We start from the raw sequence: 20,341 nt of genomic DNA, 5'->3' as shown, positions 1-20,341 counted from the left end.
GATACAATCAATAACTTAGACTTAACTGACATATATAGAATATTTCATTCTTCAACGAGAGAATATACTGTCTAAATAATATACTACTGACTGAACAATGGATTGCAGAAGACATCAAGGAGGAGATTAAGAAAATTTTAGAGGTTAATGACAATACAGATATAGCATATCTAAAGCTCTGGGTCTCTATGAAAGCAGTTCTAAGAGGAACGTTCATTGCACAGAGTTCATTCCTTACAAGAAGAAAAAGTCAACAAATAAATGACTTAACATTACATCTCAAGCCCCTAGAAAATGAAGAGCAAATCAGAGTGATATACACAATTTAAACAGATCAATTTCAAGTGATTAAATAGCAGATGCCATCAAAAGTCTACCAAACAAGAAAAGCCCAGGACTGAATGAATACATAGCCGAGTTCTACAAGACCTTTAAAGAAGAACTAGTACCAATACTCTTCAATTTATTTCAGGAAATAGAAAAAGAGGCAGCACTTCCAAACTTATTCTATGAGGCCAATATCACCCTGATTCCAAAACCAGGCAAAGACACATTAAAAAAAGAAAACTTCAGACCAATATCTCTAATGAACATAGATGCAAAAATTCTCAATAAAATTCTGGCAAATCAAATAAAAAAACACCAAAAAGATCATGCACCACAGTCAAGTGGTGCATTCATCCCAGGGATGCAAGGTTGGTTCAACATATGGAAATCAATAAATGTAATTCATCACATCAATAGACTTAAAGATAAGAATCTCAGTAGATGCAAAAAAAGCATTTGACAAAATATAGTACCCCTGTATGTTCAAAACACTGGAAAAATTAGGGATAACGTAGTATCTCAACATCATAAAGGCTATCTATGCTAAGCCCCAGGCCAACATCATTCTAAATGGAGAAAAATTGAAGGCATTCTCTCTAAAAACTGGAATAAGACAGGGATCCCCTCTTTCATCATTTCTATTTAACATAGTTCTTAAAACACTGGCCAGAGCAATCAGACAAAAGAAATTAAAGGGATACACAAAAGAAAAGAAGAACTCAAATTGGCAGTATTTGCTGATGATATGATTCTATACCTGGAAGACCGTAAAAGTTCCACCAGAAAACTCCTAAACTAGTAAATGAATTCAGCAAAGTAGCAGGATATAAAATCAGCACCTGTAAATCAAAGGCATTTCTGTGTATCAGTGATAAATCCTCAGAAATGGAAATGAGGAAAACTGCTCCATTTGTGGGAAGCTGACTAGCACATGACCGTGTCTGACTCCCCTGCTGATCTGTGTGGCATCTGGCGGTCATGCTGTGATCTTGATAGCCCGAGTTTTCTGGTGTGCAAGCGACTGTGTCTTCGTGTATGGGCGTACCTCTCTATATCCCCTTAGGTCGAGCTATGCTCACCTTTTCTTTTGTAATATTACCCCTTGCCCTGTTTGGGATAGAATGTTCCATGGAAATACCCTTTGTGTGTCCCCTTATCTGCCCTTGGGTGTGGCCTATCTAGATATCAGTCAACCTGCTGACAGCAGACATCATGAAGCTAGACTCAGCCCTTTGAGACCTGACCCCTTACCTCATTTGAATGGCTTCTCCTCTATAAAAGGGGTCAGCACGCTCGCTCCTCTCTTTCTACATACCCTTAAGGTCAGAAGAGCCGTCACAGAACCCCCAATGACAAAGGTATTTCTGTCTCTTGTGTGGTTATTTCGCACAGCCCAGTTAGCCCAGTTCCTGAGTGTTTTAGTCGGGTGCAACGAGGCACCCATTTACAATAGCCTCAAAAAAATAAAATACTTGGAAATCAACGAAAGAGGTAAAAGATCCATATAATGAAAATTACAGAACCTTAAAGAAAGTTTTAAGACCTTAGAAAATGGAAAGATCTACCTTGCTCTTGGATAGGCAGAATTAATATTATCAAAATGACAATACTTCCAAAAGCAGTAGACAGATTTGATGCAATTCCAATCAAAATCCCGATGACATTCCTCATAGAAATAGAAAAATCAATTGTAAAATTCATCTGGAAAAATAAGAGACCCAGAATAGCTAAAGCAATCTTTAGGAAGAATGAAGCAAGTGGCATCACTATACTAGACCTCAAACTATACTACAGAGCAGTAGTAACAAAAACAGCATGGTATTGGCACCAAAACAGAGTGGTAGATCAGTGGTACAGAATAGAGGTCAGCAGAGACTAACCCACAAAATTACAATTATATTAGACAAAGGTGCCAGAATATGCCTTGGAGAAAAGATAGCCTCTTCAACAAATGGTGCTGGAAAAACTGGAAATCCATATGCAATGAAATGAAATTAAACTCTCTCACCAAGCACAAAACTCAACTTAAAATGGATCAAGGACTTAGGAATAAAACCAGAGACCCTGCATCTAATAGAAAAAGTAGGTTCTAACCTCCATTATGTGGGATTAGGCCCCAACTTCCTTAATAAGACTCCTTTGGCACAAGAATTAAAATCAAGAATCAATAAATGGGATGGACTCAAACTAAAAAGCTTCTTCTCAGCAAAAGAAACAATCTGTGAGGTGAATAGAGAGCCTACATCTTGGGAGCAAATCTTTACCCCTCATACATCAGATAGAGCACTAATCTCTAGATTATATAAAGAACTCAAAAAGCTAAGCACCAAAAAAACAACCCAATCAATAAATGGGTCAAGGACCTGAACAGACACTTCCAGAAGATGATATACAATCAACAAATATATAAAAAATATTCATCATCACTAGCAATTAGAGAAAAGCAAATCAAAAGAATGGCAGAATGGCAGCTATTATGCATACAAACAACAATAAGTGTTGCTGAGAATGTGGGGAAAAAGGCATATTCATCCACCACTGGTGGGACTGCAGATTGGTGCAACCAATGTGGAAAGCAGTATGAAGACTTCTTGGAAAATTGGGACTGGAACCACCATTTGACCCAGCAATCCCTCTCTTTGGTCTATACCCAAAGGACTTAAAAACAGCATACTATAAATACAAAGATATGAAAAATTGTGCTCTATATGTGTAATAAGAATTGTAATGCATTCTGTTGTCATGTATTTAAAAAAAAAACCCACAAAAACCCAGCATGCTACAGGGACACAGACACATCAATGTTTATAGTAGCACAATTGCATAGTTCCAATAAACTGTGGAACCAACCTAGATGCCCTTCAATAGATGAATGGATAAAAAAATGTGGCATATATACACAATGGAATATTATAAATAAAAGAGAATAAAATTATGACATTTGCATATAAATGGATGGAGTTAGAGAAGATAATGCTAACTGAAGTTAGCCAATCCCAAAAAACCAAATGCCGAAATGTTTTTCTAATATAAGGAGGCTGATTCATAGTGGGATCTGGAGAGGGAGCATGGGAGGAATAGATGAACTCTAGATAGGGCTGAGGGGTTGGAGGGGAAGGGAGAGGACATGGGGTTATAAATGATGGTGGAATGTGATGATGATCATTATTATCTAAAGTATACGTATGAAACATGAATTGGTGTGAATATACTTTATATACAATCAGAATATGGTTTCCAGTGTCCTGATGGAGGGATTTTTTTCCTTCCCAACAGTGAAGAACTGTTTGTGTCAATATTTTGGCAATGTAAATTAGAAGCACCTTAAAATATTGTATTCTAATGTGTCATTTTAATTTCATTAATTTTAACACATAGTACATTGACTTGGTTTACATTGACATGGTATACAAAAATGAAAAGTTTACTTTGAATAGCTTTTGTCACTCTTATGCCTCAACCACATTTCTGTTACTTGTCTTAAAATGTTTGCATACACAAATAATTTTTGTATGTTTGTGTATATATTTTTTTCCTCCTCTTGTACAATTCTAGCATGCTAATCCCATTCTGCACTTTGGTTTTTCATTTTGTTTTTGTTATTTTTAAAAAAATAAATCATGAAAAAATCATGAGAAGTATTCTGTAATTCTGCTTCAAAAGATTGAAGTGGTGATCACAAACAGTGCTTATGTGATACTTTTTTGTATTTAATATATATATATATATATATATATATATATAAATATTTTAGTTATAGATGGACATAATACCTTATACCTTTATTTTGTTTATTTATGTGGTGCTGAGGAGTGAACCCAGCGCCTCAGACGTGCTTGCTAAGTGCTTTACCACTGAGCCCCAGCCCCAGCCCAACTTTCTTGTTGGTATATCTTTATCTTTCTGGTATAAACACCAAAGAAGGTAAAGGGCCTATCTTGATCATTCTTATTTTATCCTAGAGCTGGTATAATGTCATGGACACAAGTAAGTTTACAGTAAATTTTTTATTTTATTTATTAAATTCAATTAGTAGGAAAAAGTAGACAAAGAATTGGAAATAATTCAAAGTTCTCCAAAATCTAAAACTTTGAGACTGCTAGTCTATATGTGGAAAATTTCACACCTGACCTCATGTGATAGGTTATAGTCAAAGTGTTGTTGTACCACACAGTTTATTCAAAGACTCCAAGGGAGAGAAGACCCTACCAGCCCTTGAGCTGTAATGTCTTTATCATGCATGCTCAAATTCCCCCACACAGGATAAAAGGGCATATGGTTTGCTTGATGTACTAATGGCAGTTCTCCTGATGACCCACATGGGGCCAAGACCCAGAAGTTCTACTCAATTTTTGTTTATTCTATGATGTAAAGGTATTGCTGAAAATGTCAAAAAGCCCTGCAGATAACCTTATGGGTAACAGATATTTAAAGAAGAGGAAGTTTTTCTGTTTTATCAGCACAGAAAGTCAAGCTGGACAGCAATGTGAGCCTGAAACATCTTACAGTAGACTGTGGTGTTGGAATGAGCACCATACTGAAGAAACAGAAAAATAAACAAAGTTTTGTGCTGAAAGTGATGAACAGAATTTAAGGAAAAATAGGAAAACACAACATCAAGCTAAATATGAATATCTTGATTGTATTTTGAAATTATACATCTGTTAACATCGCCGTGAACATAGATCTGATATGTCCATCCTGAAACAAGTAAAGATCTATCCTAAAGAACTGAATTTGAGGAACTATAAATATTCAAGAGGCTGGTTGCAGACGTTTAAGAAAAGGCATTAAAGTTTTAAGGATTTGTAGTGATAAATAAAGCATCTGCTGACCATGAAGTAGCAGAGAAATTCATTAACTAATTTGCCCAGGTCATTGCTGGGAAAAGTCTGATGGCAGCACAAGTCTATAATACAGGTGAAACGTCACTATTTTTGTATTATTGACACAGAAAGACTGTGGCTAATATGGCTAATAAGACATAAGGAATTAAGGATGCCAAGGACGGAGAAACTGTGCCCGGATATGCTAATGCAGCAGGCGGCCCACATAAATGTAAATGTGCTCTGATAGGCAAAAGCTTGCATCCTCACTGTTTAAAAGAAGTGAATTTTATACCACTCAATTAACAAAAAGGCATGGATTAGGGACATTTTTTCTGTTTGGTTTCACAAACGATTGTACCATCAGCTTGTGTTCACTGTTGGGATTGGCTCATTACTGCAAGCTTTTGTTATTCCTTAACAACTGTTCTGCTCCTCCAGCTGAAATTTTCATAAAAATAATGCTTATGGACTGGGGATTGGGTAACTCAGTGGTAGCACACCTGAGGCATGGGTTTGATCCTCAGCACCTTCCTCAAAGCACCAAAATAATGGTTATGTCATATACTTTCCTGAAAATGTGACTTCCTTAATTCAGGAGACAATGTGTTGTATGATTCCATGTGAAATGTCCAGAATAGGCAAATCCATAAAGATAGAAAGTAGATTGGTAGTTGCCAGAGATGGAAGAGATCATGTGGGAAATGACTGCTATTAGGTACAGGATTTGTTTTCAAGGTGATGAAATACACTGGAATTAGATGGTTGTATAACTTTGTAAATATAGTAAAACCTCTGAGATGTACATTTTAAAAGAGTGAATTTTATGTCACATATCTCATTCAAAAAAGTATGCTCAACAAAATATATTTTGATATGAACTTTGATGAGAATATTCTGTATTACTGGTATATATTAGGTTTCAACCCTTCAGAGACCAAGATTCGAACGCCTGATGGGAAAGTATGGCAAGAGGCTGAGTTTCAAAACATGAGTAGAGAACTGTACCGTGATTTAGCACTTCACTTTGCAGGTGAGAGCTGAGGTTTTTTATGATTTGAGTATTTATCATGCATGCCATCTAATTTATAATATTTAAACATGAAATTGTCAACTAAAGATTTTCCCTTTTCTAAGTGTGTTATATTTAATGTAGTAGTGGTTTGAGTTAAAAGACTCTCTCAGCCTCTAGGTTCTTCCGTGGGTTAAAATTAGCCTACATGACTAATGAGATAGGCTGTTTTTTAAACTGGGGGATTTTGGGAATTCAGACCACCTGATGTAGAGGAAGCATAGGAGAGTCTAGTTGACATTTACTTCTGGTACCCTTCTGACATCTTTGACGTGGTCAGATTGTTGAAGTGGTCAGTAATTTGGCAGTCAGATGTGGAAAGAAAATAAGTATTATAGGGAGAGAGTAATGTTAGAGAATTAGAAATAGGAGATGCCTGTGGAAGCCTGGAAGAGGGAAATAGGAAGGTTATAGTAGTAATGTTGCTACTTATTGAATACCTAGTATGACTGGCAAGATACTAAGTGCTTAATCTTGTGTATTTTTTACAGTTGAGGAAGTGGAAGCTCAGAGTAATTTTCCCAGGGTTGCATAAAGAATTGAAACCAAGATTCAAAACCAACTTTGTCTGATTCTAAATCCTGAGGAGTTTCTAGTAAGCCCTCATAGAGATTTCACTAATAAATTTTGTGGCATTGAGTGACCAGTCCAGTTTTCTTGCTTTTATTAATTAGAGCACTGCATTCAGAAAACAAATTTCTCGTGTGGAGAGATGAGTGAAGATTTTGGAATCAGCTTACAAGAGTTCAAATCCTGATTGTGCCACTTACTAGCTATTTCTGCCAACTATGTTACATAACTTTTCTTCGTTGGTTTTCTCATCTATAAAAAGAAACAATAACAATATATTTAATAGTACAGTATCAGGATAGACAAATGGAATATGTCAAGACTCTTAAAAGATCTGCCTTTAATACTTCTTTCTCATTATGGTAGGTGGGTGATTTCTGTGTTCCTAGCTAAGAACAACCTATCTACCTGTATTTTAGATTGCATTTGTTCTTTCTATTTGTGATTATTACTTCCAGCCATGTGTGGTGGCACACACCTGATGAAATCCCAATGACTGAGGCTGAGGCAGGAGGATCACAGGTTGAATGCCAGCCTCAATAACTTAATGAGGCCCATAGCAACTTGGTGAGACTGTCTCAAAATAAAAAATAAGAAGGACTGGGGATGTGGCTCAGTGGTAACCACTCTAGAGTTCAGTCCCCAGTACCACCCCCTGCCCCCCAAAAAAATTCCACCCTATTTTTTTTTTCTTTTTATCATCAGCTTTCCCTTTCTTCCAGGTCATTCCTCTTGACATACTGTTTGTTTATATGTTATTATATCAGCCATCTTAAAAGAACTTTTTTTTTTTTTTGCTTCTCTTCAGTCACTGTCCTGTTTCTTCCTTCTATTAACAGTAAAACTGCAAAAAGTTGCCTTGTACTCATTGTACCAATTTGTCTCCTCCTTTTCTTAATCTTTTGTTTTAGGTATTTGCCATTATTTCTCTGGGCTACTGTTCTTAAGATCATCAGTGACTATCACATTGTTAAATGCAGTATTTAATATTCATCTGTCATCTTGAGCTCTTAGCATTCAACATGATTGATCAATTCTTCCTTGATATTCACTTGATATCTGGGGTTTCATAAGTACCTGGTTTTATTCCTAAGTCTTACTGCTCCTTTTCCAGTTGTTTTTTTCCTAATCAACTCCCTGATCATGCCAGTAACCATTGGCATGCCTTGGCCTCAGTCCTTGGTACTCATGCTTTTCTTCCTCCCTCCTTCATGCATGCTCTCATTCATATTTATCTACACATACCTATTAGGCAAGCTTAGCTAGTTTCAAATATTGATTCTTTATTGCTAATGATTCCTAGATTTATGTCTCTAGCCCAAATCCCCCCTCTTAACTCAAGCTCTTATCCAGCTGGTAACTCCACATGTTCTCTTGGATGTATAAAAAAAGTTTCCCAAGCTTAATATATCCAAAATAGAGCTTATTAACTAACTCAGTGGAGTTAAACTTGCTACTCTGGCAGTCATTTCACATCTATTAATACTGTTCTTCTAAGAGTTCAGACCCTAAATCTTGAGTCTTCCTTGATCCCCTTCTTATTTCTCTCACTTTATATTGTCCAAAATAAATGTGTGTGTGTGTAATATATGTAAAACATTTATAAAACACACATACATACACTCCTCAGTTGCTACCACTTAGATCAAGCAACCATCAATTTCTTGGTCTCTTGTCTTCCAACTGGTCTATTTATTTCTCTCTTCTAATGAATCTGTTCTCATCCCAACTGCTAGAGTAAGCTTGTCAAGTTTTAATTTAAATCATGTCTCTCCTTTATTCAAAATCTTTCAAAAAATTCCCCCACTTTTGAGCAAAGCAGACATTCTTATAGTGACTTATAAAACCCTGTTGTCTGATCTGGCTCTCAGTTATGTCTCTGACCATACTATTCTCTGCCCCCTCCCCTCTCTTTTATATTTTATTTTTTTCATTTCAATTACACTGGTCTCCTTGCTTGTTCTTAGACACTAGGTTTACCTCCTGCCTAAGAGCTTTTTACTCATACTTATTTTTTTTCCTGCCCATGATGCAAGGCTGTCCATGTACTTTAAATTCCATTTATTCATATCTGAGGTTAATTTAAAAAATTTCTATGCATAGTCAGCCCCCAGATTGAAAAAAAAAACCTAAAGAATTAATGGATAATTTATATACAAAATACCCTGACAGTTTTCACTTACATAATCGTGAAAGGATCTGCTTTAAGAACATTATATTGAGTGGGTTGTAGTGGTACACATCTATAATCCCATGACTATAAAGCAAGAAGATCACAAGTTCAAGGCCAACATTGGCAACTTAAGAAGACCCTATCTCAAAATAACAAATAAAAACAGCTAGGGATGTAGTTCAGTGATAGAGCCCCCCTGGGTTCAAGACCATTACTGCCAAAAAAAAAAAAAAAATTATACACACACACATATTTTATATTGACTGTTTTGTAAACTTTTTATGTTTCTACATTTTTAAATTAAATAGGAATTTGTGAAAGTGTTCACCTCTGAAATTCTGCACATGTGACCTTGACTTTTAATGTATTACTATTGTAACCTTTTTTTTTTTCCATTTGTGAAAATGAGGCTTCTGGAGAAGAAAAAAAAAATAATAAAGAATTAGAACCTAACAGTGGAGTAGTGGTAGTCTTTAGATCTTTCTGTAAGAAAAGTTGACATTGATGGCTTGTGCATCACAGAAATAGCCTCAGTGAAGATTTCTTTTGTGCTACCTGAATCATATGCTTTATATTGTGTCTCCCCCCACTGGGGATACATGCCAAGAACTCCAGAGGATGCCTAGCACTGAAGATAGTACTGAATCTTACTTATACTTTTTCCCCCTATACATACCACTGATAAAGTTTAATTTATTAGTTAGGTCCAGTAAGAGATTAATAACAATTTATTGTAGATCTTAGCCACCTTAGCATATAATTTTTTCTTTATTAAGTTAACAAATTTCACTGTACTTTATAGTTTTTCGTAGGCATGGTGGCTCACTACTCTTGGGTATTGGGTCTATTAAGTAAAATAAGGTTTGTAAATTGAACAGAAGCTCTATGATATCAAAAGAGTGAGAGTCAGTCTGATAACCAAGAGGAGCTACTGGGGTTGACTAAGGGGTAGGCAGGTAGCATATACAGTGTGGATATGCCGGCAAAGGGATAAACTGCTCTGGGCTAGATAGCAAGAGAGTTCATGATGTTACTTAGAATGTTGTACAATTTAAGTCTTTTGAATTGTTTGTTTCCCTAAGTTTCCATTTGATATTTTTGGACTGTATTTGACCTTGGGTAACTGAAACTGCAGAAAGTGAAACCACAGATAAGGGGCAACTGCTGTAATGATTTTTCTTACTGGGAGGATGAAAAGGTGGGTGGGAATCATAATAATTGCTGTACATTTTTCTACATTTCAGATGATATCTCTATAAAAGAGAAACCTGTTGACAAAAGTAAAGAGAAGAAAGGGGTTAAGCCAGTACGAAAAGTTCAAAAGGTAACACAGTTATCAAGTCCAGAATGCAAAACAGGTTAGTCTTTCAGTATTGTATCCATCCTGAGGTTATATATTACTGATCTTGAATCTATATGGCTATAAATACTGGTTACCAAATACTCTCAGAGTTGGCATATAGAAAAATTCAGTACTTTGTATCATCTTTGTGTGTGTGTGTGTGTGTGTCTGTGTGGTCACTTTCAGTTTGGAGACATTCTGAATTGATCCATTAATTCATTATTCAAATGTTTTTGAGCACTTGTTTTTTTTTTTTTTTAACCTTTATTCCATTCATTTATTTTTATGTTTATGTGGTGCTGAGGATTGAACCCAGGGCCCCGTGCATGCCAGGCAAGCGCTCTACCGCTGAGCCACAACCCCAGCCCCCAGCACTTATTCTTTGTGAAGCACTGTACTAAGCTTAGGTAACACAGTGATACACTAGATGCACATAGTTTCAACCTTCATGGAGGAGGTATGTAGTTTCAAGGGAGTATAAATTAATGCTATGATAAAAAATAACAAGTTTTATGGACACAGTATCAGAAAGATGGGACACTGCCTTTTTTTTTTTTTTAAAGATTTTTTTAGTTTTCAACAGGCCTTTATTTATTTATATGTAGTGCTGAGGATCAAACCCAGTGCCTCACACATGCCAGGCAAATGAGCTACCACTGAGCCATAGCCTCAGCCTCAGCCTGGGGCACTGCTTTTTGATCAGACTGTTTTTTTTTTTTTAAGTTGTAGTTGGTACAGTATCTTTATTTATTTATTTTTATGCGGTGCTGAGGATCGAACCTAGTACCTCACACGTGCATAGACTAATCAATATAATGGCAAATAAATTAATGCTATGCTAAATAAATTTGCAACATTTATTAATTTCATATGTCTTAACAGAGTGACACTGGTTTTATGCAAATACAATGAAATTTTACAAGAACATGAATGATCTTGGTGTTAACTAATTCTTAAAATTAAAAAAAACTTTTCATGTAATATTATACAATACTGTTCTTAGGGGTTTAGTTTGAAATGAAATGAAGCACTATAACTTGCAGCACTAATTTGGAGTTTATTTTTCCACTTTTGTTGTAGGCTAATTCCCATGTATACACTGTAGCATGACTTAGACACAGAATCATTAAATATGCTAAAGCTATATTAGTAGTTTGCCAATAAAAGTCTTTTTCTTCCACTTACTGAATGAGACTGTTTCAGAAAGCCAGAATTTATAGATAACCACCCAGCATATTCAGAAGCCAGCATTTATAAATAACTACACAGTGTATTCATGTTTGTTTGCTTTTGATTCAGAAATTCAAACTGAAATTGAGAAGAAGTCTGTTTTCTCATTTTTCTTAAAATTAAAAAGTTCCTTAAAAATAGATTGAGCAGTAGACTTAAAACTGTTTAAATATTTTAGAGAGTATCTAAAATTAATATCAGGATAGAAAATATTTCTCAAGTAAATAGCACACATTATTCACCTGTTTGTGATTGATGTTTTCCTCAAGACTATACTTCCAATTAAACTTTTAAATTAAAATCCTTTTTACACAAAAACCTAAATGAATGTCTTTGACCTTTTTTTTTTTTTTTTGAGAATTTTAATATTTATTTTTTAGTTATTGGCGGACACAACATCTTTTGTTTGTATGTGGTGCTGAGGATCGAACCCGGGCCGCACGCATGCCAGGCGAGCGCGTTACCGCTTGAGCCACATCCCCAGCCCTGACCTTTTTTTTGATACCAGGGATTGAATCCCAGGGTTGCTTAACCACTGAGCTATGTCAACCTTTTATTTTTTTTTATTTTGAGACAGGGTCCAGCAGGCCCTAAGTTGTTTAGGGCCTTGCTAAGTTGCTGAGGCTGGCTTTGAACTTGGAAGCCTCATGCCTTAGTCTCCTGAGCAACTAGGATTATAGGCTTGTGCCACTATGCCTAGAAGTGTAGGCTATTAATATAAAAATTTTCTTTGTAATTTTAAAAAAAATTTATTTTTTAGTTGTAGTTGGACACAATACCTTTATTTCACTTATTTATTTTTTTATGTGGTGCTGAGGATCGAACCCAGGGTCTTGCACATGGAAGGCGAACTCTGTACCGCTGAGCCACAATTCTCAGCCCTTTTTTGTAATTTGATTAGTTTTAAAGTGCTACTTCATCATTTTCATTATTCTGTTTCTTATATTATTCTACATAAACACATATTTATTTCATGTTTATTTTTTATAGTTTCTATTTTATAAACAGTCTCAAGTCATTTGTTGCTATTAAGGATATTGTCTATTTTGGGATGATAGTCTATTTTTAATTTTCTGAAACTAGTAGAAATTGTTTTCCTCCTAGTAAATAGCTGTATTTGTTGAAATATACTCTTATTTTTGTGAGCCGTTATAATGAGGACAGTTTAGATATTTGTATTGAGAGTGTTGTTGTTAAGAAAATAATGGTGTGTATTAATGGTATACACCTATAAAATATAATGTGAAAGACCTAGAAATGCCATCCCTTTCAAAGATGATCACTGTTAATTGTTTTATTTCTCCTCATAATTTTTTCCTATGCTTAGATTAAGTCATTCATTTGTTCAGCAAACATGTTTTTTATCATTTTCTATGCACCAAGCCAAACACTTATTATCATTAAAGGCGTTTTTGTTCTTTGCAAAATGACATTGTTGAGTTCAATGCCTTAGTATTTGAGGCTTTAGGAATAATTTGATTTGGTACATATGATTGAAAACATTTTATACTTATTTGACATTCCTAGGTAAATAAAGAGATGGACAAATTGTTAACCAATTTTGGTGGCTTAGAGTTAAAAACACAGTTATTTTGTAAAACTTTGGGTCTGAACAGAAGATAAACAAGATTAAATATAAAACCTTCATGGTTGCATAGGTATACTACTTAGAGCTAACACTTGAGTTTTAAATTTAATGTTATATATACACCTATATATTTTAGGTAATAGTCGTGTGATAAGTACATCTTCTTGGCGAGATGGACAAAAATTAGTAAAGAAAATTCTGGGACCTGTGCCCAGAATAGAGCAGAAAGAGCCAAGAACAGCATCCAGTGACAGAAATGGAAGAGAAAGAACTACTAAATCTGGTGAGTGGCTGTAATTAAAATTGTTGAAAAAATAATTAAAAATGGCTTGCTTGCATTAGTACTTGAAAAGGTTAATGTACTTGAGAATGTTGTGGGACTTTATAATTGTGAATGAAATGCAAAGCAAAAATGTTCTACTGGGTCTGGGCTCTTAGCACATGCCTATAATCTCAGCAGTTCAGGAGGCTGAGGCAGGAGGATCGTAGGTTCAAAGCCAGTCTCGGCAACTGTGAGATGCTAATCAACTTAGTGAGACTGTGTCTCTAAACAAAATACAAAATAGGGCTGGGGATGTGGCTCAGTGGTCGAGTGCCCCGCCTCCCACCTGAAAAGAAAAAAAGTTCTACTGGGCTTATCTGAATATTCTCTGCTCATAGGTGTTCTGGCCATCTGTACCAAGAATTCTGTGTTTGTTATATTCATTACAATTAGCTGTCATGAATATCAAAGCAGTGTTTTATTCAAATCATATCACACTTCTAGGGTCCTTAAGAGAATCAAATCTAGCCTGTCTTTTCCAATGTGTATAAACAAACATTTACAAAGTTGGGTTTTTTGTTTGTTTTTTTATTTTTTATTTTTTATTTTTTTTGATACTAAGGATTGAACTTGGGGTACTTGACCACTGAGCCACATCCCCAGCCCTATTTTTTGTATTTTATTTAGAGACAGGGTCTCACTGAGTTGTTTAGTACCTCACCATTGCTTGTTTTTTAAATATAGTTTAGGAAACTGGCTCTGAAAGAAAATTCATTTTTCTCAGGGTTGTATAGTTGGTGGCATATTTTGGATATAAGTACCAGATCTTTTACATTTGGCCCTCAATTCTATTACTTTTCACTTAAGAAAATATTTAGTTTTAGATGGACACCATATCTTTATTTTATTTTTATGTGGTGCTGAGGATCGAACCCAGCACCTCATGTATGATAGACGAGCATTCCACCACTGAGCCACAACCCCAGCCCTACTTTTCACTTTTTGAAGTATCTTAAATGATATTTGAAATGAATAATGCTAATTTTGATAAATAAAAGATAAAGACCTACAGGCCAGATTTCCTTTACATTAGCAAAATTTGCCTTAATTGAATTTCTGCAGGATTTAGTAAAAAATGACATCACAGCTACAATTTGGTATATAGAAGTCAATATACATTGTATTTTTTCCTCTTCGCTGTCATCTATGTTGCCAATAAATTCTCAATCTAAAATTAAGCCATAACTGGGTGTGATGGCAAACAACTGTAATACCAGCTAGTTGGGAGCTTGAAGTGGGAGGATTGAGAGTTTGAGACTAGTTTAGGCAACCTAGTGAAACCTCCATCTCAAAAACAAAAGTTTGTTTTACAGAGATTACTAAAATGTGAATATGATATATGAGGCCAGTTTTAATATTTTCTGCACCAAGAAGAATGTAAATTAATCTTTCAGAAATTCTTTGATAAACTTATCTACATATGGTCCCATTTCATGTAATTATGAAAGGGTTCGGTGTTGTAGGATTTTCAATAAAATCAGTATTTTTGGTGCCTTTATTATTGGATTTGGTATATGATCTTTGCAAAGCTGTAAGAAACTATTATTCTTTAAAAGATTCTTAAAATATTTTCAATTTCCTTGGTTCTAATTAGGATACTTTATACTAAAAATATAATTGATTTTTGTTGTTTTTGTGGTGCTAGGGATCAAGCCCAGAGCCTAAACTAAACTACAACTCTAGCTCAGATTATTGATTTTTAAATAACTTTTTAAAGCAGAGAAGTAATCATATTAAATATGCATGTAAGAAAGAAATAGTAATGTTTAATGTTCACATTAACTGTAAGATCTGTTCTTTTTCTAGAAATATTTAAAAAGGCATTAAAAAAGAAAAAGACCCAAGGAAGTATAGTTTTTCTGAAGATTGAAATTCTTTTACTATTAAGGGAAGGTTTTATTTTCTTTTATAATGTTTTTTTCTTTCTTTTTTATTTTGTGTTGTGTGTGTGTGTGTGTGTGTGTGTGTGTGTGTGTGTGTATGTGTAGTTATAGATGGGCAGCATGCCTTTATTTTATTTGCTTATTTTTGTATCCAGTGCTAAGGATCGAATCCAGTGTCTCACACATACTAAGCAAGTGCTCTGCTACTGAGCCACAACCCCAGACCTTTTATAATGTTCTTTAGAAGACTATAGGATATTTTGAACTTGAGATAAAGTTAAATTCCTTAATTTTCTTCTTAGCACAATGAATCTTAGAAATGAATATAGAATTTTAACATATCACTAACAGTTCATATGTTGTAGGGGGTCATATTGGAAGAGCAGAATCTGATCCCAGGTTGGATGCTTCACATAGACCTCTTCCACGAAGCTCAGAACGTTCAAGAAGTAGAGCTCGGTCTGAAAATAATATAAAGAAGTTAGCTCCGTCTCTTCCAGAAAATAAACAGGAGGAAAGTACTGCCTTAAATAAGGACTTTTTACCTGTTGAAATCCGTGGCATTCTTGATGACTTACAGCTAGATTCTACAGCTCAGACCTCTAGGCCAGAAACTGGAGAGTTACAGAATCAGAAGGCATCAGCACCTGTCCAGGTTCCTCGGAGTCATAGCCCAGTGAAAAGAAAACCTGACAAAATAACAGCCAACGAAGAGCCCCCTGTTATTTCCAAAAAGCGCCATTATGACACTGATGAGGTACGACAGTACATTGTTAAACAGCAGGAAGAAAGGAAGAGGAAGCAAAACGAAGAGAAGAAGGCTCAAAAGGAGGCTACTGAACAGAAGAATAAACGATTACAGGAACTCTACCGGAAACAGAAAGAAGCTTTTACTAAAGCAAAAAATGTGCCTCCTGATCCATCAGCAGCTAGAAGGCTACAGGAAACTTACTCCAAATTGCTACTAGAAAAGACCTTGCTGGAAGAGCCGGCTCATCAACATGTTACACAGGAAACTCAGGTAATAGTAGTAAGAAATACAAAGAGGAGTAAGTCGTGCTTAGGAAAAGCTTATTTGCCATATTGTACTATTCAAAAATTATTCACCATTACTAGTATTCAGACATATGCTTAGATAATATTTAAAATAGTCATGACCTTTCATGAAATTTATTCCATATGAAGAGTAATGAAAAATATGGTAGAAAATAATAGCTGAATTAAGAGTTTCCAATATTGATTTCAACAGTCAATCAACATTGATTCCTCTTGTCTTTGCTATTATTTTCTTGCCTAGTTTTCATTGTAGTACCAAACAAATACTCAGTACATAGATTATGTTAGGACATACTTAGTTTTGTAATCTGTGCTGAAATTAGAGACTATTCTAGTTTAGTGTGCTAATAAGGAATAATAAGTATGCACTATGTACCTCATACTTTTTGAAAGGCTTTACTTATAGGCTTAAACTCAGTAAATTCTCACAACCATGAAAAGGGTAGGTACTACCTTATTTCTATTTATCAGGTGAAACAACTGAGATTTATAAAGGATATTACTTCTTCCTAACACTAGACAGCTAGGATTAGGTGTTCTTGTTGGATTTTAAACGTTTTGTTGTTAATCATAATGGTTATTTTAAAGGCAAACTAAATGTGAATTATTTTTGAGGAAGAAAAACACTCTGTTTATCTTATGAGCTCTCTGAATAATTCCTTGTGATAGAAGTCAGAACTTAGATAAATGTGATATCGTTTTTTTTTTTTCCCTAGGTCAGACCAGGGTATCAGCCATCTGGAGAATCTGACAAAGAAAATAAAGTACAGGAACGTCCCCCAAGTGCATCTTCCAGTAGTGACATGTCTCTATCAGAACCCCCACAGCCCCTTGCAAGGTAAAAAGAGGAGGATAAAATTTCATTTTATGGAGTTTAGTGTAGGTGGTCTGTGTTCAATGAACTTTGCTGACTGACCTTTATGAGGAAGAGAACATAGAGAGATTTCTTTCTTTCTTTCTTTTATTTTTTATCTGTAGTTGGACACTATAGATAAAAAATAATTTATTTATTTATATGTAGTGCTGAGGATCAAACTGAGGGCCTCACACGTACTAAGCGAGTGCTCTACTGCTAAGCCACAACCCCAGCCCCATAGAGAGGTTTATTTCTAATAATATCTTCTAAGCATGCTGTATAGCTGTACTTACTTTATGCCCTATTCTTAGTTATTCAAATTTTGCCTGTTCTTCAATCCAGTATTAATGTCGATTCTTCCTGCAGTTGGAAGCACTCTTCCCTTCTCTGAACCAAACAAACAATAAAAATCTGCTGGATAAATCACAGTGAAAGGTTACATGGATATAAATTATACTTAGTAATGAGATCTATTTTGGGAAGAGAAAGGTTTTTGAAATTATTTGAGATTGCAAAATAGAAATCAAATCACTTTCCAATTTGGGGTTAGTACATGGTCGTCTTTCCCCTCACCCTGATAAAATTCCTAACATTGTTTCTTAGCTTTCAGGCACTGATCTAAGTACTTTGTCTATACTATTTAATCCTTATAATTCCTTGTGTTAGGCACTGTTGTTCCTATTTTACAGAAGAGATAATTTAGGCTACTATAGTTGAATTAATTTTCTCCAAGTTGTTAAAACAGTAGTGGTGGAGATAGATTTGAACCTAGGCAATCTGACTCCAGAAGCCTGTGCTTTTAACTACTCTCCATACTGCCTCCTAATAAGTGGAATGATTGAGATGATTTGTTGAAGGTTTAAACATTTTTTAAAATGTAAATACAATTGGGTGGTGATCCTCTTCAGTTTTCAGATATACATATCTTCAATTTTTGCCTTTTTCTACGTTTCATTCTCTAATTCTAAACAGATTAAGTCTATTGTACATGTTTATGAGGTACTCTGTGTTGTTTCAATACATGTTTACATTATGCCTCTTGTTTCTTTTTTCTTTTAATAGCAGACTTCTTCAACCTGTAGTGTCTTAACCTATTGCCTCCACTTCTGCACTATCCATTTCTGAGCTTCTTCATTCCTATTAATTGCTTAAATTTATCTTCATGGTTAAAATGAATTTATTATATACTTAAAATTATGTCATTTATTTTCATTGCTCTTTATGTGCCATCATTTTTGTTTGCTAATTTGCTTCTACCAGGTTATATACCTGAGATTGAACACCTGGAAGAACCAGTTCAAAAGTTACTTTCCTTGTCTAGTAGAACTACTTGCTCCCTTATCTTTATCTTACTGAACTTTGTCTTTATCTTAGTACTTATGACATCTGTAATTTTAGCTGTTCATTTATTAGTCTGTCATCCTTGTTATGTCTTGAGATCCCAGAATAAGGCTTAATTATTATTATAATTTTTTTAGATATTTATTTCATTACTTATTATATGTGGTGCTTAGGATTGAACCCAGAACTTTGTGCATTCTAGGCCAGCACTCCACCAGTGCAGCCACCTCTCCAGCCAGGATTAATTCTTAACTTGGTTAAATATATTCATTTTTGTTTTCCTTTTTTCCTCCACAATCAATATATCACCATAAAACTGGCATTAGTGAAATTATTAGTGTCTAAGCTAAGTTATTAGTGTCTAAGCTGAGCTCTAACAACAGGAATGCAAAGGCGGTTATAATACAAAAGACATCAATGAATAAAAATTTTAATTTTAAACTCTTGGATTTTTATTCATTGATGTCTTTTGTATTATAACCGCCTTTATATTCCTGTTGTTAGCAGCTTAGCTTAGACACTAATAACTTCACATTTTGCATTTATAATACTTTATATATGATAGCATAAAGTCTGTGCTGTAATATTCCTTCATTCAGTTCTTATTGACAGCCCTTGAGTATACAAGACTGCTGCAACTTCCCACCAGAACCTGCTTGACATGATTTCCATTTCCTTTATCACCTTGGTTGATATCACCTTTATCACCTTGGTTACCCTCTTCCAGATGTTTTTTAGTCCAACTGTGGAAGTGTACATTTCTCCATGTTAGTTTAGTCTAAATTTTCAGCCTTTACAAATAACTTTGAATAGTGGTTTGATCATTTGTTGAGGAGGCCATGCTTCCAGGCTTTCTGTCTTCTGCAAATTTGATAATTATGTCTTAATATCATCATTCAAAAGTAAACTACAAGACTCTTAAACAAAATCTTCTTAATAGTTGACATTCATCTTTAATTTCTCTATAGTATCCCTTAATATACAGGGAGCATGTATAGCCTGGAAACATAGGTGGATGTATATTATGTTGGTTAGGGTATCTTTATTCTGTTTCTGGACTTTATGGACACCTGACCCTATATTGTATATTTATTATTGGAACTCACAGTTTTTCATTTAGTTCCTTGATGTTCATTAATTTTTAGAAGTTGGTTGTAATCATCTCATTTTTTTTGTAAGCACAATGTTAAACATCAGTAGTCAGCTTTTAGTAAATGTTTATTGATTGGAATAATCTATATAATGTCTATATTAATATTTAGCACTCTTAAAAATTTCTCTTTTGTATAACATTTTCAAAGGATAAGATAGAGCCAGGGATGTAAAGAAATTTATTTTCAAGATTATAATGCCTTCTCTTTAATTAATAGTTTTTAAAAAGTGGTATCTTAGTTGAAAAATACAACTAAGATTGCAAAACAATATGGATAGTGAAATTTCATTTTTTGTGTGTGCAAATAATACCAGCTAAAACACAACATGCACATAGAAAAATGTTTAGAAAGATATAAATCTAAATGAACTATTTATAGTGATTCTTTGTTTAGTTAGCTGTGAGTGATCTTTAACTTTTTTGTACTTTCTACCTTTTTTTCCCCCAGTATGCCCTACTCTTATAATCAGAAAAAAACCCAAAACTTCTTTTAAAATGGTGGTTTGGACTCGGGGTGTAGCTGTATGATAGAGGGCTTGCCTAGCATGCATGAAGCCATGGGTTTGATCCCCAGCACTACAACAAAAACAAAAAGGTAGTTA

General features: G+C 34.7%; 1 protein-coding gene and 1 non-coding gene across 2 annotated transcripts in view; one reads left to right on the top strand and one right to left on the bottom strand.

The window, feature by feature from the left end:
- The window catches only part of Cep350 (centrosomal protein 350), a 165,887-nt gene that overhangs the window by 38,167 nt on the left and 107,379 nt on the right, over positions 1-20,341 (top strand). The window contains exons 7-11 of the mRNA XM_077803041.1: positions 6,073-6,186; positions 10,213-10,326; positions 13,265-13,411; positions 15,699-16,354; positions 17,106-17,227. Coding sequence (XP_077659167.1) covers positions 6,073-6,186; positions 10,213-10,326; positions 13,265-13,411; positions 15,699-16,354; positions 17,106-17,227 — 1,153 coding nt within the window. The remainder of the gene's footprint in view (positions 1-6,072; positions 6,187-10,212; positions 10,327-13,264; positions 13,412-15,698; positions 16,355-17,105; positions 17,228-20,341) is intronic.
- Trnaa-ggc (transfer RNA alanine (anticodon GGC)) lies at positions 10,602-10,674 on the bottom strand. Its single transcript has one exon. It is a non-coding gene; the product is annotated as a tRNA-Ala (tRNA).

This window comes from Urocitellus parryii, chromosome 9 (genome assembly GCF_045843805.1).
Source record: "Urocitellus parryii isolate mUroPar1 chromosome 9, mUroPar1.hap1, whole genome shotgun sequence".
NCBI lineage: Eukaryota > Metazoa > Chordata > Mammalia > Rodentia > Sciuridae > Urocitellus > Urocitellus parryii.
This window is presented reverse-complemented; position numbering and strand designations above follow the sequence as displayed.